The following is a 25,731-nucleotide window of genomic DNA, read 5'->3' as shown; positions in this document are numbered from 1 at the left end:
ACCATGTATTAATAGAGCTGTGGTAGAACGGCCCACACCCTTTCCAGGGTGGGCCGACTGGAGGGTGTGACGCACAGCACACACTCCCATGGAGCAGTGAAAGGGGAGATAAAAGGAGTGAGGATAAGGACCAGTGAGACTTAATGAGAACTGGGTCATCTTCAGAAAATAAGGGAGGGAGAGGAGCTGTAGAGAGAGTGTTTAGTTTAAGTTTTAGACCCAGTTACTGTATCTACTGTACCGGGTGCTGAGACTCGTCTGTTGCTCTGTCTGCCACTAGATGGAGCTGTTGGCTCACTGTTCACTCAGGAAGGAACTGATGTCCATGGGCACCAGTGTTGCGTATTAAAGTGGTTGATGATGTGGAAAAATTGACAGTGACATTTTGGCAGACACTGGAGTAGAATTTAATCCGCACTTTTATTGAGCAAATGAAAACAGTTTGGTCATTGTATGTCGATTGGTGAGATGTAAATGATATGTGGCAGCTGAAACTGTACATGCTGTGTGAAGGACTACTGAGGAACAGTCTGGGGGTGTAACCGCAGATCCGATTCATTCCTGTTCGATACGGAGGAGTTTGTCAGGTGTGTACAAGACTGCATGATTTTGCCCTGAGATAATTACAACACAGTAACACAATCTGATATGTCCAGTAATAGGGAAAGAATATAAAGTGATATCGACAAAAACTCAACATTAATATTCTCAGTGCTGCGTTTTCCCATGCATTTCCCGTGGCAGGGTTGAATGCTTTCTGGTATGTTTTGCACTGGATTTCAACACTTAACATTTTAACAAATCAAGTCTTTAAAAAAATAATATATACTAATCTTTTTTCCATCCACATAAAAAAAATTGAGTGGTGAAAAGTGCCCCGATTTGACTTCTAGTGCTGAAAAGGTTTATTCTTTTCTTTTTCTTTTCTCAGACTTTCATGATTAATTCATAATCCTCATGAAAATTAACATTCATATTAGGAGGTCAAAGAGCAGGAGGCTTAAAATGAGTAAAGCAGAGCGCCAACTACCGACCTGGACCTGTGCAGTGACCTGTGACCTGTGTAGCACCTTGCCACTGGCCAATCCATAGGGAGACACAGCTTGGCTAGGCAACATTCTAAAAACGTGGTGCATAGAAGCAAATTACACTGGCAATATTCAAGCTGATAACAGATACTTTGGTAAATATAAGGGTTCATGGGGGAACGTGCCAGACTGGCAGTTTGATAGATCTGGCAGAACCTTTTTGATTGTGCGACGGAAAAGGAGGCGATAAGGTCTTCGGCCATCAAAATGCTTGAATATGAATGTTGAGATGCATTACACGAGGAATTTGCACAATACGCTGAGAAACGTAGCACCATATGAAATTCTCAGTCATTTCTCTGTCTGTCTGTCTGTCTGTCTGTCTTTGGGGAAGAGAAGGGTCTCACATAGAGCTGGCAGTGATGAAGACGTAGATCCTGGCCAGGAACGTGGTGACCGTCCCCTGCCGCAGCAGCTTCATCTCCACGTCTATGAGGAAGTCTTTGGGCTGGTGCACCTGTCTCTGCAGGTAGACGGCGCCCGTGAAGCCGTTGAGCTTCCGCGTGCTGAAGTAGCCCTCCTCGTTGCCCCTGGTGATGCTGATGGCGATGTGGTCGCCGGAGTAGGCAGGCGACGGCCCGATTCGGAAGATCTGTGCAGGGATGACGATGTTGGTCTGGAAGCTGAGCTGGTAGTAGGTGATCCTCAGCGGGGAGTTCTGGCACTCTAAGGAGTTGCTGGGGCAGCCGAGCCTCTCGCAGCGGCTGGAAACCAAGAAGCCCAGATTAGCCGTGTTCCCATTCAGATTCTGCGCAAATTCTAAGTGCTGTTTCTGCCCACTGGAGCGTAGAGGGGCCGGCACTACAGAGAGCGCCCCCCACTGGAGCGTAGAGGGGCCGGCACTACAGAGAGCGACCCCCACTGGAGCGTAGAGAGCCGGCACTACAGAGAGCGCCCTGGGAAGCGCAGGCCCAATCAAAGCCATCTGGCTCCATCGGTGGGAATCGTGTTCGGTCACCAGCCAATCTCAATACCTGCCATAGATTCACCAGGGTTAACAAGGGCCTGCTGGGCTGCAAGGGCATATAGTATCTCTCATTATATATAGTATATAGTATCTCTCATTATATATAGTATATACATATAGTATCTCTCATTACTGCAGCTCAGTCTGTCTGTAGAGAGACTCTATGGTCAAATCCTAGGGTGCAGGCCAGTGCCTAAAGGGGCAAGACTTCTTACTGCCCCCCCAAGCACAAAATGACTGTCACTGTCATGTCTGGGGGTCCTCCCCCCCTCCCTACTGCCCCTTTTTCCCTACCCCCCTTTCCTGACTTGTAAAGCGACCTTGGGTTTCTAGAAAGGCACTATATAAATTTGATTTATTATTATTATTATTATTATTATTATTATTATTATTATTATTATTATTATTATTATAAATCTTTCGGTGATGAGATTTCTGGCTTTCAAATCCAGCTCTGTTTTGGAACTCCTTGGAATTTCAAGGCACTTCCAATCTCAATCCTGATCTCGTGACTCTCACGCGTAGCTACAGTATGCAGGCTAAACAGCTTTGTTCTCAAGCCAAAGATACAAACAACAAAGCATAATTGTCAGGGGCAGAGACAGACTTGTGTAAGACGCCATAAGTTATACAGATGATGTTGCAATTCCTGCTGCTCACCACCTGGGGCTGGGTCAGTTATGATACCAGTACCAGTACCCTTAACCCATTGGTACCTGATGCAGCATTTGCGTGTATATCCCTCATTTGTGTGCGTATCCCTTTAAGACCGCGAACCGCGTTAACGCGGTTCGCGGTCTTAAAGGGATACACACACAAATGCTGCATCAGGTATCAATGGGTTAAAGTGATACCGATACCAATAGAGGACTTGATTGGATACGTTCTGGTGGCATTCCAGCATGCTGAACAGCCAACTCCATCACATACACCACACTCAACTTCACCACCATAGACTGTATGGGTTGTAGCTGCTAATCACATGTCACATTCAAATCTTGCGGTGATTGGCTGCGAGCAAAACCATACAAATACTCTCTCTTTTTTTCTAGATCTGTGTACAAAAAGGATTGAATGCAGGTATCGTTTGACTTTCTATACTACTTGGTACTGGGTTATTTCATACAGAGTACGGTTACCCAGCCCTATCACCAACAGAGGGCGATAAAGCTCATAGGGCAATGATAATATAGTTACTGTAGACTAGTTCTGGGTCAGTACTTTGATCACGTCTGAACTCTGTACTCTCTAATGCAGAAACCAAACCAGCCATATAGAATTATAGCATTTAAGCATGTTTTGCACGAGTTTGTTTGTATGATCTATGTACTTGTGTACATGTGTAATGTGATGTTGTTGAATGTATTGTGGTGTGGTGTGATGTGGTGGCTCGGAGCCCAAGACAAGTTTCCCTACGGGACAATAAAGTATATCTTATCTTATCTTATCTTATCATATACGACTGTACTGTAGGGGAGATGCAAGGCTGGAGCCAAGCCATTTTAAGAGGCTTCGGGAATTCTTGAAATAAAGAAAAGGGAAGTGTCCAATTTAGAGATAGAACAAGACTCACATGTCTGACACCTTCTTGTAGTTCTGAGGACAGTCGAATGAGAGGCATCTGAAGCCTCCCTGGATGTTATAGCAGCTTTGCCCAGATGAGCAGTTGTGGGCTCCAGTCGTGCACTCGTCAATATCTGAGAAAGATGAATAAATAAAAGGATGAGCAGTGAAAGAATATCACGTAGCAGCACACTTTGATGATGAGTTACATATTTAGCACAAAATGTCAACACAGTAGCACATCCAATACAGGAGATATGATTGGTAAAAATCGAGTTCTTCCTCATACTATCGACAATCTTTGTCTGCATAGTTAAAGCTGGAAACACAATTTGAGCTTATGAAGATGTGCGCGGTATTGTTTTCCTCTTTTATTTGCATGCTTATGAAGATGTGCGCGGTATTGTTTTCCTCTTTTATTTGCATGCTTATGAAGATGTGCGCGGTATTGTTTTTCTCTTTTATTTGCATGCTTATGAAGATGTGCGCGGTATTGTTTTCCTCTTTTATTTGCATGCTTATGAAGATGTGCGCGGTATTGTTTTCCTCTTTTATTTGCATGCTTATGAAGATGTGCGCGGTATTGTTTTCCTCTTTTATTTGCATGCTTATGAAGATGTGCGCGGTATTGTTTTCCTCTTTTATTTGCATGCTTATGAAGATGTGCGCGGTATTGTTTTTCTCTTTTATTTGCATGCTTATGAAGATGTGCGCGGTATTGTTTTCCTCTTTTATTTGCATGCTTATGAAGATGTGCGCGGTATTGTTTTCTCTTTTATTTGCATGCTTATGAAGATGTGCGCGGTATTGTTTTTCTCTTTTATTTGCATGCTTATGAAGATGTGCGCGGTATTGTTTTCCTCTTTTATTTGCATGCTTATGAAGATGTGCGCGGTATTGTTTTCCTCTTTTATTTGCATGCTTATGAAGATGTGCGCGGTATTGTTTTTCTCTTTTATTTGCATGCTTATGAAGATGTGCGCGGTATTGTTTTTCTCTCTCTCTTTGCTGATGATTTCCCGAGTGTCTCTAGCAGGAACAGTAAATGCAGGCACCTCATAGACCTGCTGATTCGTCCTATACTCCAATCAGATTGAACTGTTACATTTTTATTTTTTAGGTTTAGGTTAGGACCAATCAGGGTCATTTGATAAATGCTGGATCTAACTTACATCTTGCATCTTTCTCCTTACATTTGTCAAAATTAAATAGACCTAAAATCACTTCACAGGACAGCAGGATTACTGGTCTTACAGTCAGTCCACTGCTGTGTCCAGGAGGCACATTTTCATTGGGCCCTCACCTTTGCATGTGCGTCCATTGGCTGACATGGTGTAGCCATGGGGAGGACAGGCACACTGGTAGCTGCCAGCAACATTGACACACTGGAAGGCACAGAGGTTCCCAATGCTCTGGGCACACTCGTCAATATCTGCCAAGAAGATACACACACACACGCACGCACGCACGCACGCACGCACACACACACACACACACACACACACACACACACACACACACACACACACACACACACACACACACACACACACACACGTTAAACTAGTCTAGTGTTACATTTTCTCTTGATTATTCAGTCAAAATAGTGGGTGTTGCTTTGTAGCCTGGGTAAACCCATCACTAGTGACTGAGAGCAGGGTAAGCCTGAGAGCAGGTCACGTGGGGGATGGGTTTACCCAGGCTAGTTGCTTTGCATGTGTTTGTGTAGGCTATTTCCCTCTCTGGTTCTAGTTATGGAAGCTACACCTTAAGGCACTGTCACCTAAGACAACATCCAATATATGAGTGATGACAAGACTCATGGTGCCATTGATCCAGCTTCAGCACTCATAGAAACATTGTATCATCTCTTGAATCAATGGAAGCTAAATATTAGCCTCTGTGTGGACCTTTGATTAGAAGAGGTACAGTAGGAGTTAGTCCCCAAAGTGTTTGCCTGCGTGTTCTTTTTAGAGAGCGGCTCTGTGAGAAGCACTGATGTCTAGGGATGGTGTAGTGATTAACATCTACCCCTGCTGGCCTGGAATCAAGCCTGACAGAAACAACGCCTCCACTGTGGTTCCCATACTCTGTCTCTCCTTCTACCTTCGTAGAGCTTCAAGCTTTTCTTCATGCCAACTGGCATTCGCTTTTGCAATGCTGCCCCAGCCTAGCAAAATGTCAAAAGCCATATAGGTATATAGGTATGTTGGTATATTATAATATATATAATATATTATTATATATATCATTTTATATATATAATATACGTATATATAATTTTGGTAGCAAGTTGAACATGCTGCTTAGTGCTTATCCTCTCTACCATTATTTATTGTAGTAGCGTTAATTAATTACAATTAGCCATTTGGCAGTAATTGTAATTCATTATTGACATTGCAATCTACACTCTACTCTCTATTCATACCCAGTCTTGATTTGTTGATTTTTATTTTTACTTTGAATGATGCAATTTCCCCACAGAGATCATTGAACTTTCATCTCTCTCATCTCATCTTCCTACGGTCTCAGTAAAGAAAAACACTACTGGAACAACTGCTAAAAGTCAAAACAATCCCAAAGCCTCGACCAGGTATTCTGGAGAGGAGAAAACTCTCCTTTACCTTCACAGGTGCGTCCATCCTCCTTCAGGTAGTAGCCTTGGCGGCAGTAGCATTGGTAGGAGCCGTAGATGTTGGCGCATTCCTGGCCACAGGGTTTTTTGTCACATTCATTCGTATCTGATCGAGGATAAACACAAAGATGATTATAGATAGATAGATAGATAGATAGATAGATAGATAGATAGATAGATAGATAGATAGATAGATAGATAGAGTACTTTATTCATCCCCGAGGGGAAATTCTGGTGTTACAGCAGCAGTAGCATCAATGACAGCAACAAGAGCATCAATGACAAGAGCATCAATGACATTAAACAATTAAACAATAAAAAAAGTTACACAAATAAAAAAAGTTACACAACTAAGGTAAGGTGCAGAAACAGCAGTATTAAAATATTGCAATAAGAAAAGAAACAAACTCATAATAAATAAATAAATAAATACATACATGTCACACACACACACACACACACACACACACACACACACACACACACACACACACACACACACACACACACACACACACACACACACACACACACACACACACACACACACACAGAGGATCTGGACCTCCACCAGATGCCGGAGGTGTAACGATGATGTCTAATGCTGTTTACTGCTGCAGCCATACGTGTCTGAGAAGCACCAATCTGAAAAGCCCTCATCAAAATCTAATCATGTCACTCCACTAAGTCCTTAAAATAAACCCTGAAAAATAGATTCACCTTTGGGTTGTCAGCAGCAACGTTCACGGCTTGATTAAGTAGCCTAAATAATGGCTGTGGCGAGCACAGAATAATGTGCATCACACTGCTGGTCAGCTTTGCTATTTGAAGCACAACCGCTTCCACAACGAACGCACCCGTGATAGACTGCTGCACCTGGGCCAGGAAGCCATTATCTACGCACCGTCAGACATCCCCGCTACGCAACGCCAGTGACAGAGAATAAATTCATTTCCAGCAGAAAAGCAGTTTTGGCTGATAACAGATACTTGGAAATGGCTGAAATGGTTTGCTATCAACCATCTCAATGTCTCTTCCATTTAAACAAGGTGGCATTTAAAGTAATATTCCACATAGTCTTGGGGGTTATTTGGCACTTGACCGCCATGAAAACTAGAACATAAACTACTACTCACCACTACTCCATCTAGAATATAAACTACTCACCACTACTCCAGCTAGAACAAACTACTCACCATTACTCCAATATAAACTACTCACCACTACTCCAGCTAGAACATAAACTACTCACCACTACTCCAGCTAGAACATAAACTACTCACCACTACTCCAGCAAGAACATAAGCTACTCACCACTACTCCAGCTAGAACATAAACTACTCACCACTACTCCAGCTAGAACATAAACTACTCACCACTACTCCAGCAAGAACATAAACTACTCACCACTACTCCAGCTAGAACATAAACTACTCACCACTACTCCAGCAAGAACATAAACTACTCACCACTACTCCAGCTAGAACATAAACTACTCACCACTACTCCAGCTAGAACATAAACTACTCACCACTACTCCAGCTGGAACAGTGGTTCTCAACTGGTGTAGCCTCAGGACCCACTATTTTCCTTGTCATGAAGTCGCGACCCAAATTTCAGATTTTTTTTTAAACCACTCAAATTTATTGCACAAAAAATAGCGCATTCATTTAATACACAATGCCTTCATGCACTGTTATAAACCTCAAATGAACAAAAAAGTGCAATAGAAGTGCAACTACGGCTAAAATCCAATTGAAATAAGGCAGACTTGAATTACAGGCCTATATGTTTTTAAATTTAAACAAGTCAAACTGGTCATGCTCAGAAAGTCTTATTTGAACTGTATGAAATATGAAATAAAAGGCAGACTTATCTTGAATTACATGCCTATATGTTTTTAAACAAGTTAATAATTGGTCAATAAGTGGTCAGGCTAATCCAGTTTCAATAATCTGAATTTAACTCAAATGAAAATTTTTTTTTTGCCAATGTCCGCGACCCAATCAAAACAGCCCTGCGACCCACCTTTGGGTCGCGACCCACCAGTTGAGAAATGCTGAGCTAGAACATAAACTACTCACCACTACTCCAGCTAGAACATAAACTACTCACCACTACTCCAGCAAGAACATAAACTACTCACCACTACTCCAGCAAGAACATAAGCTACTCACCACTACTCCAGCTAGAACATAAACTACTCACCACTACTCCAGCTAGAACATAAACTACTCACCACTACTCCAGCTAGAACATAAACTACTCACCACTACTCCAGCTAGAACATAAACTACTCACCGCTACTCCAGCTGCACCTGATCTTGGCAATCCGTTCATATTCTGTCAAGTGCCAACTAACACCCATGTTAAAACTAAGTGGAATATTGCTTTGAAATTCTCAATTTGCTTGAAAAAAGTCTGGCGCATTGTACCTTCACAGTTCTTGCCATCAAACGCCAGGGAGAAGCCAGCTGTGCAGGAGCAGTGGTAGGAGCCTGGGGTGTTCTCACAGGTCTGGGCACACAGCCTTCCAGGATAGCGCCAGCACTCATTCACATCTGTCAGTTGAGGAGTAGGAGCTATTAGAGGACATACACATACCTCTGGGCCACCGTAGGCCTCATTGTCAATCCTCCTACAACCACAGACAAAAGTACTTTTTCCACAGAGTACACTTATTTTTTCTTTCATTCATGACTGGTGGCATTCATGATCTTTTGAAAGCCAGCAGCTACAGTAGCTAACTAGTTTACAACATACTGTTTTATAGCTATAGATTGGTAGAATTTTAATCCGGATGGTTAGCCAGGCTAACTAGCTAATCTAGATAACACTATGGCTACATTGTATTTTTTTTTTCAGTAAGTAGCACGCTTCATATAGCTTCCTCCTCTTTCACCCCTTGCCTTCTTCACTAGGGGGCAGTATAAAGTTACATGTGTTTCGCTTTTGCATCATACAGCACAAGCCGAAAAAACATACAAAATAAACAAACTGCAGTACTCACTTTTGATCATGTCGATTTTTATTATCTTGGACTCCCAGCATCAACGAATTTGACACTGTGGCTAATCTTTGTGATGCCAAGTGCAAGATATTAGGTGGCAGGCGTTATTATTTCCATTAAGTCCGACACATGAAGTGTTAGCCAGGTGTTAGCCAGAAAAACTGTGGTTCTTTGGCTCTGCCCACTGAGCCAATGAGATCATTTCTGCCCACAGAGCAGCTCTACTTTGAAAGAGATGTTTGTAGAACTAAAACAGCAGTGTCACAGACTTGGAGAGCGAGGCGTACCGGTGCAGACCTGGCGGAGGGCGTCATACTGGTAGCCCGTCTGACAGTCACAGCGGTAGCTGCCAGGGAGGTTGTGACAGATCTGGCCCGCTCCACAGCGGTGGCTTCCCATCTGACACTCGTCCATATCTACAGACAGGAAGGAAAATGCACCTCAACAACAACCAGGTCTCAGCATGAGAGAGGGGCTTCCTGAGACCCCCTAAACCTGAACCCACACACACATATACACGCACGCACGCACACGCACACACACGCGCACACACACACACACGCGCACTCACACACACACACACACACACACACACACACACACACACACCCACGTACACATCTTTCTCACACTCACTCGCTATCTCTATATCACACAAACACTCTCTGTCAATGTTGTAGGATGACAATGGAGTGATTAGATACATGAAGCAAGGACCGACTACCCTGACACTGCCAGATGGGGGCAGTATTGTCTTGTGAACACAATACCGCCCCCGTCTGGCAGGGTCAGGTTAAGGACCGACTTGACTGTATGTGAATGCTCACCAGTTACTTCAATGGTCCAACCTCACACCACACTCAAGCACACACCCTGTCCTTTAGATGGATCTACTTTGCCTAGTTGCTGCAGTGCCCCTGCTGGAGCAAATTAGGCTAGTTTTCTAAATGCTACATCTAAATGGCATGCTGCACCACTCACCCGAGTTGATGTCAAAATTGCCCCTGAAATATTGTACAGTATGTACTGAAAACTACCTCTTTCTAAAGTTCAAAACTGAAAAGGAGCTCCCCTAAGAAACAAGCAAACTGATGGACCGAAATATTTGCTTTGTCTTCACAATTAATTTTATTTATTTATTTATTTATATATTATTTATTTATTTATTAAGCATCTTAATGTTCTATTGTTGAGACATGATGCACTAACTGGTGTTTTAGACTAGTGCCTTAGTCAACATGTGGACTGTACCAAACATCTAGTGATGATGTTTTTAGACTAGTGCCTTAGTCAACATGTGGACTGTACCAAACATCTAGTGATGATGTGTTTAGACTAGTGCCTTAGTCCAGAGGTTCTCAAATGTTTTTCAGCCAAGGACCCCTTACAAGATAGAAAATATACCGGGGACCCCCTCATTCTGATTTGTGATTTTGGGCTAAGCTTAATTGTTTCCACGGGAACGTGCTCGACTTTTAATTTGATAGGTTTGTTATTAGAATGTAATCCATGAACCATTTTAGATTTAAAGCATAAACTATTTTCGTTGAACTATGAAGATTTTGCAAAAAAATATATATAATTTTTTTTTTTTTACATTACATTTACATTACGTCATTTAGCAGACGCTTTTGTTTTGTCCAAAGCGACTTACAATATCACAATTTGTCAACAGTACAGAAAACCACTATGCAACACAATCAATGACAGCCAAGATATTTTGATAGACTAGCACCATGTAGGAAGTAGTTTGAGAAGGAATAAGTAACATGTAGCATTTTTTTTTTTTTTTTTTTTTTTGAGAGGAGAGAGAGAGAGAGAGAGAGAGAGGAGAGAGAGAGAGAGAGAGAGAGAGAGAGAGAGAGCGCACAGAGTGGGAGACAAGGGCACCCATAATCACAGGCACGTGAGGTGGTTCTAAAAATCCATTTATCTCCAAACTCTCTGAAAATCTCTGAAACCATGCTGTACTCAACGGCTAATATCTACATAACTACTAACTCTGCAAACTAACTCTTTTAGACAGAGAAAGCACACATTCTATTAGTTATTTTTAGATGATTGGTGTTCACGAATTCTTAACAGAAAATAATCCTCGGCTCTTGTAAAATGAGCCAGAATCCTCAAAAAAAAACCTGGCACAACTTACCTACAGGATTGAAAAAATGGCTGGCACTCAATGTGTTAAATAAAAAAAATAAAACATTTTTTTTACCTGAACACTTTTCGCGGACCCCCTGGCAAAGTGCCACGGACCCCTGGGGGTCCGCGGACCCCCATTTAAGAACCACTGCCTTAGTCAACATGTGGACTGTACCAAACATCTAGTGATGATGTTTTTAGACTAGTGCCTTAGTCAACATGTGGACTGTACTAAACGTGTGTTCTCATGATCTCTTGTTCTCATGATCTTGTTCTTTCCCAAGTTGCCGACCTCCTGTGTCCATGCTGTGTCTGTGTCCATGCTGTGTGTTTGACTGGTGACTCTCACCGACACACTTGGCTCCATCAGGACTGGCCTGGTAGCCCGGGCCGCACATCACCACCTTCCGCTGGCAGGTGTAGGAGCCCACGGTGTTGATACAGTTAAAGCCTGGGCTGCACGGCTCACTCAGGGTACTGCACTCATTTATGTCTGCAGAGAGAGAGAGAGAGAGAGAGAGAGAGAGAGAGAGAGAGAGAGAGAGAGAGAGAGAGAGAGAGAGAGAGAGAGAGAGAGAGAGAGAGAGAGAGAGAGAGAGACACATCCAGAATACAAATGGATGAAAAAATGTACAGTTGCACACAAGAGTGATTGTGGGGGAGGTAGCTGTATAATCCTGACTGACAGACTATCTCATACATGATTGTCTATTTTCTGCTAACAATTCCAACTGCACAATTATTACTATGCAGTCAAGTATTTACTTCTTGGCAATAATCACACTTTCTTAGCATATATTGGTTCCAATACTGGGAGCGCAATGTGATGAAACAACAACAGTTACACAGTATATGCATACAGTCATGTAGGTGGTGGACAAAATAACAACAATGACACGATTTATTTTTTTAACTTTTAACAATTACAAAGGCAGCACACATAGTCGAGTTACAGTATATATAGCAAATAGAAGTACTGTGTCAGCTTTAAAACGAGTCTGATAATTACCACTGTTATGTCATGCAACCTGAGGCAACAGAGTTACACAAAGGCTGAACTGAATTGCAGGTGCTTTAATCACAAAATGTGCAAAATTATTTCATGTACAAGGGAAATAGTCTGGAAAATCATAATTGCCAAGTGAGACAGCATCAACAAAGAGGAAGTGTGATTATGAATTGTAGCTCACCAACATTTCCAGACAGGCTTTTTCATGGAGAAAGCCAAAGGAACCCCCCCCCCGCCCCCACCCGTTTCCTCCCCAATTGTACTTGGCCAATTCCTCCAGCCAAGCTGTCCCCCCTCTGCCGATCTGGGGAGAGTTGTAGACTAACACATGCTTCCTCTGATACATGTGCAGTCACCAGCCGCTGCTTTTCACCTGACAGCAAGGAGTTTCACCGGCAGGACACAGCAAATGGGAGGATCACACTATTCCCCCAGTTCCCCTCCCCGCTGAACAGGCACCCCGACTGACCAGAGGAGGCGCTAGTCATTAGGTTTGATTATTAGTTTTCATGATTGTATATTAGCCAAGGAATAGGTCATTTTACAGGACCAGAAGAAAAGGTCCAGTATCTATTACAGAGGTCCACACAGTTCAGGATGCAGTATGACAGCAGGCAGGACAGCGAGGACTGAAGCTGCTACTACTCACAGTATTACATCTGATAATTATATATTGTCGTTTGAATTATTTTGTCCACCCCTCTGCTGTATGACAGTGCTGCGGTTTGTAAAGTTCAGAGCCAGTAGGGGGCAGTAACATCTCTTACCGATACAGTTGCCATGGGAGTCTTGTGTGAACCCGGTGAGGCACTTGTGCTTGGGGTTGCACAGGAAAGAGCCGTCTGTGTTCTCACACACAAAGCCAATACCGCAGTTATGGGTCCGCACCATACATTCATCAATGTCTGTAAGAAGGGAGAGATTCCACATCAACACAACCTGTGCAAATGGGCCAACTTGAAACACCAGAATCCGTCCACACTGCGTTCCCTGCCAAAAACATTGTAGCTGGTTAACCAGCTATCAACTCTCTCAGATATGAACCACAGAATTGGAGTGAACATGATATTGGTTTGAGCTCACAAGTGAAGAGTAGCAGACAGACAGTAGGTGGCACTGTGGTTCAAGGACAGATACACGTGAAGCATCACAGAAACCCAAACTTTCAAAACTGTATGTTTAACTCGAGGAAAAAATTCCCCCCCATAAAAATAGAAGTTGTTGTAACTGCCGTAATTAACAGAAGTTGAACAGAACTTCTCATATGACAGTTATTGGATCTCTTGAGCGATGGCTGGAGTCTAAGTGTGAGATTTGTTCTTGCCTTCTTAGTCTCAGGAGGACTTGTTTTATTACAGGAGGCCCTCTGAGATGAGTGCCGGGGAACATAGAGATGTCTTCAGCCCTCTGAGATGAGTGCCGGGGAACATAGAGATGTCTTCAGCCCTCTGAGATGAGTGCCGGGGAACATAGAGATGTCTTCAGCCCTCTGAGATGAGTGCCGGGGAACATAGAGAGATGTCTTCAGCCCTCTGAGATGAGTGCCGGGGAACATAGAGATGTCTTCAGCCCTCTGAGATGAGTGCCGGGGAACATAGAGATGTCTACAGGAGGCCCTCTGAGATGAGTGCCGGGGAACATAGAGATGTCTACAGGAGGCCCTCTGAGATGAGTGCCGGGGAACATAGAGATGTCTACAGGAGGCCCTCTGAGATGAGTGCCGGGGAACATAGAGATGTCTACAGGAGGCCCTCTGAGATGAGTGCCGGGGAACATAGAGATGTCTACAGGAGGCCCTCTGAGATGAGTGCCGGGGAACATAGAGATGTCTACAGGAGGCCCTCTGAGATGAGTGCCGGGGAACATAGAGATGTCTACAGGAGGCCCTCTGAGATGAGTGCCGGGGAACATAGAGATGTCTACAGGAGGCCCTCTGAGATGAGTGCCGGGGAACATAGAGATGTCTACAGGAGGCCCTCTGAGATGAGTGCCGGGGAACATAGAGATGTCTTCAGCCCTCTGAGATGAGTGCCGGGGAACATAGAGATGTCTTCAGCCCTCTGAGATGAGTGCCGGGGAACATAGAGATGTCTTCAGCCCTCTGAGATGAGTGCCGGGGAACATAGAGATGTCTTCAGCCCTCTGAGATGAGTGCCGGGGAACATAGAGATGTCTTCATTTGGGCTTTTCTCATTCGATCATCATTAGAAGAAGGGCACATTTCCCACATCAGAGAAAAGATTTGTGCTTTCTTTCATGCAACTAACTCGTTGTTTCCCTGCTAGCTGGTCGGCTAAATATTACCTCCATGATCCAGCTGCATTGATTAGTCCTCCCTGGTGGCAAGTACTGATGACATGAGCCACAGAGCCTCAAAGTGCTTTGCCACACAGGTCAGGACATGCTGCCTTTCAGGCTGATTCAAACACTGAACCTGGCTACCTGCTGAAGCCCAAACATCACCAGGCCACGCTGCCTTTCAGGGTGGTTCAAACACTGAACCTGGCTACCTGCTGAAGCCCAAACATCACCAGGCCACGCTGCCTTTCAGGGTGATTCAAACACTGAACCTGGCTATCTGCTGAAGCCCAAACATCACCAGGCTGCCTTTCAGGCTGATTCAAACACTGAACCTGGCTACCTGCTGAAGCCCAAACATCACCATGCTGCCTTTCAGGCTGATTCAAACACTGAACCTGGCTACCTGCTGAAGCCCAAACATCACCATGCTGCCTTTCAGGCTGATTCAAACACTGAACCTGGCTATCTGCTGAAGCCCAAACATCACCAGGCTGCCTTTCAGGCTGATTCAAACACTGAACCTGGCTACCTGCTGAAACCCAAACATCACCAGGCCACGCTGCCTTTCAGGCTGATTCAAACACTGAACCTGGCTATCTGCTGAAGCCCAAACATCACCAGGCTGCCTTTCAGGCTGATTCAAACACTGAACCTGGCTACCTGCTGAAGCCCAAACATCACCAGGCTGCCTTTCAGGCTGATTCAAACACTGAACCTGGCTATCTGCTGAAGCCCAAACATCACCAGGCCACGCTGCCTTTCACACTGATTCAAACACTGAACCTGGCTATCTGCTGAAGCCCAAACATCACCAGGCCACGCTGCCTTTCAGGGTGATTCAAACACTGAACCTGGCTATCTGCTGAAGCCCAAACATCACCATGCTGCCTTTCAGGCTGATTCAAACACTGAACCTGGCTATCTGCTGAAGCCCAAACATCACCATGCTGCCTTTCAGGCTGATTCAAACACTGAACCTGGCTATCTGCTGAAGCCCAAACATCACCATGCTGCCTTTCAGGGTGATTCAAACACTGAACCTGGCTATCTGCTGAAGCCCAAACATCACCAGGCCACGCTGCCTTTCAGGCTGATTCAAACACTGAACCTGGCTACTTGCTGAAGCCCAAACATCACCAGGCCATGCTGCCTTTCAGGCTGATTCAAACACTGAACCTGGCTACCTGCTGAAGCCCAAACAAAACCAGTGAGGAGCCACGAAGTTAGCACAAACGTTAATAAACAATCATTTTACCAGGTGGCACTCACTATCAGCACAGCTCTGCTACGGGCAACTGAACACACACACTCACCAAAATGCCCGTCTTCTAACAGGAACCATGTCATGGAAATGATTGCAAATAATGTGTAACTCTGCACATTTCCTCTAATGTATGCAAACCGCTGAGAAGCTTTGGGGAGATCTTCTTGTTGTTAATGTGCATCGTACAGTTCTCTCATCTGCCCCGGGTTTGGGAATGAAAATGAGCCGTCTAAATGTATCCCAGAGGAAGACGGAGAGATCTCTGCTACAGAGCCTCATAGGAAACAAGGCTCTGTCATCCATAATAGCGAGACACACCAACCGTCTGATTGTGTTCACTTATTTATAATGTGCTACTCTGCAGTCCTGTATCACTTCTGGGCTCCTACTAAGTCCTGAGAAGCCATTTAAGGACAAATTAGTTTGGGTTTGTCTGAGATACACTTAGAAACCTCACTACTACAGGGATCATGACCAAGACCATAATAGTGTGTCCACTGTGCTGCAACGTGTGCCTGGGGCGTTTAACTTCTGTTGGTTATTATTACTGCTACTCAATCTGCCAACTTTCACAGAATTACCAAGAGAGAGACAGCACACGTCATGTTTAGCATGAAACTGCCTGATTCATGATTCAAGATTCACGATTCATGATTCAAGATTGATTTGCCATGTCAACACGTTGATTGGGATTTGTGATTAGTGAGCTCACATACAAAGACAAGCACATAAAGTCATGCATTCACACAATACAAAACAACAATGGAGAGAGCATGATTTGGCAATACTGCATCATAATACATTACTGCAGCTGTAAACACTATGGGAAGGAGGGGAGCAGCAACATTACGTAGTGTTTAAAGTGCAATGTAGGCCCCCTGCAAAGTGCTACAAGTGCATTATCTGAATTCTACAGTTAGTGTGTAAGACTAAGGGTGTTTAGAAGGTGGACAGCTTCAGGGTATGTGCTGTTCTGAAACCTGGATGTTCTGCTCTTAACACTTGTGAATCTTGTCTGAGAGGGCAGGAGGTTAAAGAGGCTGTTTGCTGGGTGAGACGGGTCCCTTAACATCTTCAGGGCCTTCTTTTTAAGCCTAGCCTTGTTCTGCTGGGGGTGGAACATTGCATCTGATGATTTTGGATGCACTGTGCACCACTCTATCCAACTGTCTCCTGTCCTCAGCACCACTCTATCCAACTGTCTCCTGTCCTCAGCAGACAAGTTTACTGTGCACCACTCTATCCAACTGTCTCCTGTCCTCAGCAGACAACACTGTGCACCACTCTATCCAACTGTCTCCTGTCCACAGCAGACAACACTGTGCACCACTCTATCCAACTGTCTCCTGTCCTCAGCAGACAAGTTTACAAACTTGGGTACTAGTAAGGTAGATATGGAAGGTTCCTCTGTTCTGCAATATTGTCCATGTTTTGAGTTGTTTCTGTTTTCATTCCTTCAGTACAAGAACCATGCACTGCACAGTACTAAAGTAGACAGCATCAGCATTTTAACACTGCCTGTGGAAATATTTGCTGTCTACATTGGCTTGATGACACACGTCAGGGACAGTGAACAGGGACAGGGACAGTGAACAGGGACAGTGGACAGGGACAGGGACAGTGAACAGGGGCAGTGGGACAGGGACAGGGACAGTGGACAGGGACAGTGGACAGGGGCAGTGGGACAGGGACAGGGACAGTGGACAGGGACAGGGACAGGGACAGTGGACAGGGGACAGGGACAGTGAACAGGGACAGTGGGACAGGGACAGGGACAGTGGACAGGGACAGTGGGACAGGGACAGTGAACTCACCCTCACAAACATGGTTCCTCCGTTGGTAGCCTGCGGGACAAGTGACCTGCCGCTCGCACATGAAGGCACCCAGCGTGTTGACACAGCGCTCACTGGGCCCACAGCTGTGGGTGTTGGTGACACACTCATTCACATCTGCAGGAGGAGAACAGCAGTGAGTGTGTGTGTGTGAAACGACAGAGAGAGAGAGAGAGAGAGAGAGAGAGAGAGAGAGAGACAGAGAGACAGAGAGAGAGAGAGGGAGAGAGGGGGAGAGAGAGACAGAGAGAGGGAGAGAGAGAGACAGAGAGACAGAGAGAGACAGAGAGAGAGACAGAGAGAGGGAGAGAGAGAGACAGAGAGAGAGAGAGACAGAGAGAAAGAGGGAGGGAGGGAGAGACAGAGAGAGGGAGGGAGGGAGAGACAGAGAGAGGGAGGGAGAGACAGAGAGAGGGAGGGAGGGAGAGAGAGAGGGAGGGAGGGAGAGACAGAGAGAGGGAGGGAGAGACAGAGAGAGGGAGGGAGGGAGAGAGAGAGGGAGGGAGGGAGGGAGAGACAGAGAGAGACAGAGAGAGAGGGAGAGACAGAGAGAGGGAGGGAGGGAGGGATGGAGAGAGAGAGGGAGAGAGGGAGAGACAGAGAGAGGGAGAGAGAGAGGGAGGGAGGGAGGGAGGGAGGGAGGGGGAGGTACTGGAGGTGAGGGTTGATGAACAGGGCCTGTGCGCGTAATTCGTCCCGGTCGGCCCATTCCTGCATCCTGCCTCTGTCACTGTGATGGAGTCCATTGAGTCAGCAGCAGATGGGCGGCGGGCAAATAAATACCGAGCCAAACGAACAAAGGAGGTCATTCTTACCTCGAGGAGTGCGAGGGCCGACCCGGGAACTGGCGTGTTTTGCTTTGGCCCGCTCCAAAATGGCCAGTCAGTTTGCTTTATGTACTGTCATGAGAGTGCCATGCCAGGGCACTTATTTTAAACAAAGATTTATATGGTGGCAGTAGCACCCGGACCGGGGCTCAGACACGTTACGCTGACAAGAACCTGCAGGTGTCCTGAAGTGCTGTTACCTTACCGCTATGTCAACTTTGGAAAATGACTGCTTTGTGTATCCTGAGTCAAATCCACAATACCAGTTCTTGGCCCAAGCTAAGTGTTAGTTTTCTTGTTAAGCTAGTTTGCCTCATCTGTATGGGTGAAGGAAAACAGGTGGAAACTGAAAGCCTTAAATCCCTATCAGTCAAACAGCACTACACCCGGTAAACACACACTGTTGATTTATGACATTAGCCGGTTTATGCCAAGATGGTGTTATCCTCTCTGTTGTGGCTCATCTTTATCAAGCTGCTGCAGTCCCTTATCATCACGCACGGCAGCGCAGGGCAGATTAGCTGGACGTGTGCTGATGGACTCTGCCATGTTGTGTTTGTTGTATGTTGTGGCGCTCCTCTCTGCCATGTTGTGTTTGTTGTATGTTGTGGCGCTCCTCTCTGCCATGTTGTGTTTGTACTGTATGTTGTGGCGCTCCTCCAGATTTGAAGATCACCCCTAAATATGGCGCATTCCACAGGGACGCCGACAAAAAAGGTTCTTCTGCATGTGGGAGCCAGCGATGGAAACGGCAGGAACAAGAGAGGCATATATTCTCTCCTGTGTTGCCCCATGCATCTGTTGGCAGCCGCTCTCTGAAATTCCTCTCTCCACTTTCAAAGCTTTCTCCTACAGGGGATCTGTATGAACTGTGAGCCTCGGATAGGAACACCTTCCCAGAGGGGAAGCGAGTGGAGGAAAAGCACTGATCTGAGGTTTCCGAGCAACATCCCCGAGTGCTTTTCCCCTTAAGGTTATTACCCCCGCTTGCAAACAGCAGACAAACGTCACCTCTCACAGCACAGCACAGCACAGGACACAGTGTGCTGTGCTGTATTAGGAGAAGCCTCTGTAGAATTGCAGGAAAACATTTGTCTCGCTAACCACAATTAACTGTTTTCCCTTTGATTCCTTTTTGCACAACACCCAGTAGAGTCTGTGGGACTCGTGCTGGAGAACAAGCACAACGTGGAAAACACTTGTTTTGGGGCTGCGGGAGGAATCGGTCGTCCTCGTTGTAGGGCAGCATCAGTGTTGGGCAAGTTACTTTCAAAATGTAATATACTACATATTACTAGTTACTTTCATTTGAAAGTAATAAGTTACTTTACAATATTACCGTCTGTGTAGAGTAACTCGTTACTTATTACACTACTTTTGCATTACTTTGACCAAAACAACAGCAGCAGCAGAATGACCATCGCTGCCCCGGAACCATCCCGAAAAATAATTTCAACCACCTTGAAGTCGGTGTAAACAATCCAAAATTCTACATTTTATCCTTTTCCTTTGTTATTGTCATGTTATTGTGGTTATTTGCATAAAAACACACAGTTTGATTAGGAAATGATTGTATCTCTTTTTTAAATATGTGATTTGATTTAATACAATGTAACTCAATTTGTAACTTGAGTTACTTGACAAAGTAACTGGTATAATATTACTGAAATCCTATAAGTAATAAGTTATATTACTGAGTTACTGCTAAAAGTAATATATTACATGTAATATGTTACTTTTGTAATGAGTTACCCCCAACACTGGGCAGCATAGGGCAGCATGGGGGCAAACAGCACCCAGACCTCTGTGGCCCTGCTCTCCAGACAGCTCTGTTTCCAAAGTGTGCAGAGAGAGTGGTCTTCTCCCTCCACTGTAGGGCTTTGGTCTTCTCCCTCCACTGCAGGGCTTTGGTCCTCTCCCTCCACTGCAGGGCTTTGGTCTTCTCCCTCCACTGCAGGGCTTTGGTCTTCTCCCTCCACTGCAGGGCTTTGGTCTTCTCCCTCCACTGTAGGGCTTTGGTCTTCTCCCTCCACTGCAGGGCTTTGGTCTTCTCCCTCCACTGCAGGGCTTTGGTCTTCTCCCTCCACTGCAGGGCTTTGGTCTTCTCCCTCCACTGCAGGGCTTTGGTCTTCTCCCTCCACTGCAGGGCTTTGGTCTTCTCCCTCCACTGCAGGGCTTTGGTCTTCTCCCTCCACTGCAGGGCTTTGGGGGCCAGTATTATTTCCAGTGCGTCATTCGAAGAAGAGGGGGGGGACGTCTTATTGCCTCTAGGTCCCCACCTTCCACGACTCTTCTCCAGGGGCAGCCAGATTACACTGTTGTTGGGAGTGAAGTGTGCCAATACAAGGCGGACACTAAGACTCTATTTTGGAAAATACTAATAGCGTAGCCGTACGGAGAGAGGGGGGAAGCTTTGGCAGGGTCTCGTCCAGAGAGCAGAGGAGGCTGTGCACAGAGACGTGTCTGAGAAGCAGCACAATTAAGCAGAGAGGGAAATGCACAAAGGAAATGCACCCGGGTGTATATTCCTTCACATCGATTTTGTAAAGAAAAACAAGAAGAAGAAGAAGAAAGTTCCAGCTGAGGTAGATGAAGTTAACTTGGCTTTTGGAGGCAGGCAGCTCCAAACTGTGAGAACGATCAAAGAAGAGTGTTATTTCTGAACCATCAGTCACATGGGATGCAGATTCTGAATGATGTGCCACTTAAAGGGTGTAGAGATGGACTCAATGTATAGATGTGTCAGATGCTCATTTTCAGTTTTCCAGGCTGTATCCCGAACCAAAAGGAACTATTATTGAGTAGCACACACTATAAGTCCCAATAGGAATATTATAGCAATATTATGGTGGTGTTGTTGTTGTTGTTGTTGTTTTCACTAGGGATGACCTTGGTCTGGCAGTGATGACCTGACTTGACCTTGGCCTGCTAGTGGATAGCACCATGAGGCGTTTCTCTGTTTGGGCGGGCGGAGTCGACATTTCTCAGAATGATGCGGTGAATCAGACTTTAATATCTTTCACAGATTCTTGTGGATTGGAATAATAGCGCTGTCCAAGAATCCCATTCACGCAAAACTAAAGATTACGTTAGCAATTCGACCACAGAAAAGGACAATAAAAGCTTATATGCTGCGCAGCAGGCCTTGATTGCGATTTGGTGCAGGGCCTCATCCGTGAATCCCTCCATGTAATACTCGATGTGGTTGTTAATGAAGTCTGAAGGCTTCCTGTGATCTTCCTGCATTGTTTTGAGTCGTGCAAAACAAAATCCGCCCATGCTGCCCACAGCAAGTTGTTCTGTCCTCCTCAGAGTGGATCTCATAATAGGGTGAAGATGGCAAACCGCATGCATGGGAGCTGGAAACCACTATGATGTCTGAATTGGAAACTTCTCTCTCTGCCCCGTGTGCCTGTGCCGTGTGTGTGTGTGCCGTGTGTGTGTGTGTGTGTGTGTGTGTGTGTGTGTGTGTGTGTGTGTGTGTGTGTGTGTGTGAAGTGTGTGTGTGTGGGTTTGCCTGGGAAACTTCAGAATATCCATTCACAGCTTGGTGATGAGTAGAATTAATGCCACAGCACTGCATTGCTGTCTTAGCCACACACTATGTTCCGGTGTTGAATTCATTCCCATCTTTACACAGTTGACAGTGTGAACCACAGGGAGAGGTACCGATGGAACAGAGACAATCAGCTTTGGTTTAGTTACTCTGCAAAACTATGTGAATGAAACATATCATGTCATCCATCATATTTGACAGGTGTGCGTACATTTCCCCAACTGATGACTTTACAGTACGAACACACGCTGTGCAAACATCCTAGGTGTTAATGATGACTTTACAGTAGGAACACACGCTGTGCAAACATCCTAGGTGTTAATGTGACTTTACAGTACGACACACGCTGTGCAAACATCCTAGGTGTTAATGTGACTTTACAGTACGAACACACGCTGTGCAAACATCCTAGGTGTTAATGATGACTTTACAGTACGAACACACGCTGTGCAAACATCCTAGGTGTTAATGATGACTTTACAGTAGGAACACACGCTGTGCAAACATCCTAGGTGTTAATGTGACTTTACAGTACGAACACACGCTGTGCAAACATCCTAGGTGTTAATGATGACTTTACAGTACGAACACACGCTGTGCAAACATCCTAGGTGTTAATGATGACTTTACAGTACGAACACACGCTGTGCAAACATCCTAGGTGTTAATGATGACTTTACAGTACGAACACACGCTGTGCAAACATCCTAGGTGTTAATGATGACTTTACAGTACGAACACACGCTGTGCAAACATCCTAGGTGTTAATGATGACTTTACAGTACGAACACACGCTGTGCAAACATCCTAGGTGTTAATGTGACTTTACAGTACGAACACACGCTGTGCAAACATCCTAGGTGTTAATGATGACTTTACAGTACGAACACACGCTGTGCAAACATCCTAGGTGTTAATGATGACTTTACAGTACGAACACACGCTGTGCAAACATCCTAGGTGTTAATGATGACTTTACAGTACGAACACACGCTGTGCAAACATCCTAGGTGTTAATGTGACTTTACAGTACGAACACACGCTGTGCAAACATCCTAGGTGTTAATGATGACTTTACAGTATGAACACACGCTGTGCAAACATCCTAGGTGTTAATAATGACTTTACAGTATGAACACACGCTGTGCAAACATCCTAGGTGTTAATGATGACTTTACAGTACGAACACACGCTGTGCAAACATCCTAGGTGTTAATAATGACTTTACAGTATGAACACACGCTGTGCAAACATCCTAGGTGTTAATGATGACTTTACAGTACGAACACACGCTGTGCAAACATCCTAGGTGTTAATGACTTTACAGTAGGAACACACGCTGTGCAAACATCCTAGGTGTTAATGACTTTACAGTACGAACACACGCTGTGCAAACATCCTAGGTGTTAATGCGTGTGGGTTTTCACAGCTTATATGATGTATCTACAGGGTGGTAACTGTTCAAGCACTCCAGCTTGCGTCACAGTCTAGTTGCATTTATGCATTGGAGTCAAATGTTCAAATTAATCCCAGTCATGAAGCAGCACCCCCCCCCCCCTAGCCTGACTCTGGCTATTTCCTTTGTCTCATTCCAGACTAAAGTGAATGTTGGCCACCCACAGGTTAACATGTGGGAACACTTTATAGGAGAAAGTCCGCTGAATGAAGTGATAGGAGGGGAAAACATGAACTCTTCGGCAATGCTTATGCATTCAGAAGTATTATCTCCCCTCAGATTAAATCAAGCCAGCGTGGACTGCACTTACAATCCATACTCTTATCTCAGCTCAAATGAAATCAATTTTTCCACAACAGACCCTCAATACATAAGCAGCACATCAGAGCACGGTAGCCCGGTCACGAGGCCCTTACCTAGGCATATACAGCCATGTTGTTTTGTTATATAAGTGACTTCCTTCTCGACGATTTCACTGATGCTTTCTTTCTTGTTAAACAGTGCAATTTGGGGGCAGGAAGGAATTTGGACAAGAGAGAATTATTGAGCTGGTGTGTATTGAATTCCAGGAGGTGGACCATACATCACATCTTTACAAAGGGAAATCACTGCCAAGTGTTAGCCTTGTAGCAAATCCACGGATCAATTTACTAACTACTGCACCAAATTTATTACTGTAAGGCCATTCATGGAAAAATAGTCTTTGGCATGGAAGCAATTACATTCTCTTCTGGGGAGAGGCTGAACGTAGATCGTCCAATATCAGCGGATTGAGTGCAACTTGAAGAAGTGAAGTAGCTAAGTACACAGTTGTAATGGCTGCTGTTTGTTATTGCAGCTATAGCTGCCGTAGAGTAATTGGCTATGGTTGACTCGTGCTCTAGGCAACAGGCTCCTCCACCAGGAAACAGGAGCCCAATCAGAGCAGGCATTGTTAAGTGTCACAGGACCTGCATTTTCCTCCTTCATGAGTGACTGAATCCAATTAAAAAAGTGTCCGGATCTCTGGACAAACTGCTCCATTGCCTTTTTGTTTTGCTGTCAATGGCTGTATGTATACGTATGTGTGTGTGTGTGTGTGTGTGTGTGTGTGTGTGTGTGTGTGTGTGTGTGTGTGTGTGTGTGTCCATTTGTGTGTTGTTTGTTACCTTGTGCAAACCCAGCTTGAGGGCGACGGCTTAAGGGATACATAAGAGCTTTGTGAATTGCACCAATTACTGGCGACACCAACACAACACAGGTGGTCCTCACCTCCACACAGAGAGTGGTGGTCCTCACCTCCACACAGAGAGTGGTGGCCCTCACCTCCACACAGAGAGTGGTGGCCCTCACCTCCACACAGAGAGTGGTGGTCCTCACCTCCAAACAGAGAGTGGTGGCCCTCACCTCCACACAGAGAGTGGTGGTCCTCACCTCCACACAGAGAGTGGTGGCCCTCACCTCCACACAGAGAGTGGTGGTCCTCACCTCCAAACAGAGAGTGGTGGTCCTCACCTCCACACAGAGAGTGGTGGTGGCCCTCACCTCCACACAGAGAGTGGTGGTGGCCCTCACCTCCACACAGAGAGTGGTGGTGGTCCTCACCTCCACACAGAGAGTGGTGGTGGCTCTCACCTCCACACAGAGAGTGGTGGTGGCCCTCACCTCCACACAGAGAGTGGTGGTCCTCACCTCCACACAGAGAGCGGTGGTGGCTCTCACCTCCACACAGAGAGTGGTGGTGGCTCTCACCTCCACACAGAGAGCGGTGGTCCTCACCTCCACACAGAGAGCGGTGGTCCTCACCTCCACACAGAGAGTGGTGGTCCTCACCTCCACACAGGGAGCAGTGGTCCTCACCTCCACACAGGGAGTGGTGTCCCTCACCTCCACACAGAGAGTGGTGGTCCTCACCTCCACACAGAGAGTGGTGGCTCTCACCTCCACACAGAGAGTGGTGGTGGCTCTCACCTCCACACAGAGAGTGGTGGTCCTCACCTCCACACAGAGAGTGGTGGCTCTCACCTCCACACAGAGAGTGGTGGTGGCTCTCACCTCCACACAGAGAGTGGTGGTGGCCCTCACCTCCACACAGGGAGTGG

The 25,731-nt window shown here is 45.5% G+C and overlaps 1 protein-coding gene across 1 annotated transcript in view; it reads right to left on the bottom strand.

Annotated features, from left to right (window-relative positions):
• Positions 1-456: 456 nt before the first annotated feature.
• The window catches only part of fbln2 (fibulin 2), a 63,785-nt gene continuing 38,510 nt past the window's right edge, over positions 457-25,731 (bottom strand). The window contains exons 11-19 of the mRNA XM_083660978.1: positions 17,794-17,928; positions 13,182-13,319; positions 11,755-11,898; positions 9,551-9,679; positions 8,689-8,814; positions 6,243-6,359; positions 4,922-5,050; positions 3,629-3,752; positions 457-1,792 (exon numbers count right to left, since the gene is read on the bottom strand). Of these exons, the coding sequence (XP_083517104.1) occupies positions 1,432-1,792; positions 3,629-3,752; positions 4,922-5,050; positions 6,243-6,359; positions 8,689-8,814; positions 9,551-9,679; positions 11,755-11,898; positions 13,182-13,319; positions 17,794-17,928 (1,403 nt within the window). The 3' untranslated portion in view covers positions 457-1,431. The remainder of the gene's footprint in view (positions 1,793-3,628; positions 3,753-4,921; positions 5,051-6,242; positions 6,360-8,688; positions 8,815-9,550; positions 9,680-11,754; positions 11,899-13,181; positions 13,320-17,793; positions 17,929-25,731) is intronic.

The sequence above is a fragment of the Poromitra crassiceps genome (genome assembly GCF_964638095.1).
Source record: "Poromitra crassiceps genome assembly, chromosome: 25".
In the NCBI taxonomy this organism is placed as follows: domain Eukaryota; kingdom Metazoa; phylum Chordata; class Actinopteri; order Beryciformes; family Melamphaidae; genus Poromitra; species Poromitra crassiceps.
This window is presented reverse-complemented; position numbering and strand designations above follow the sequence as displayed.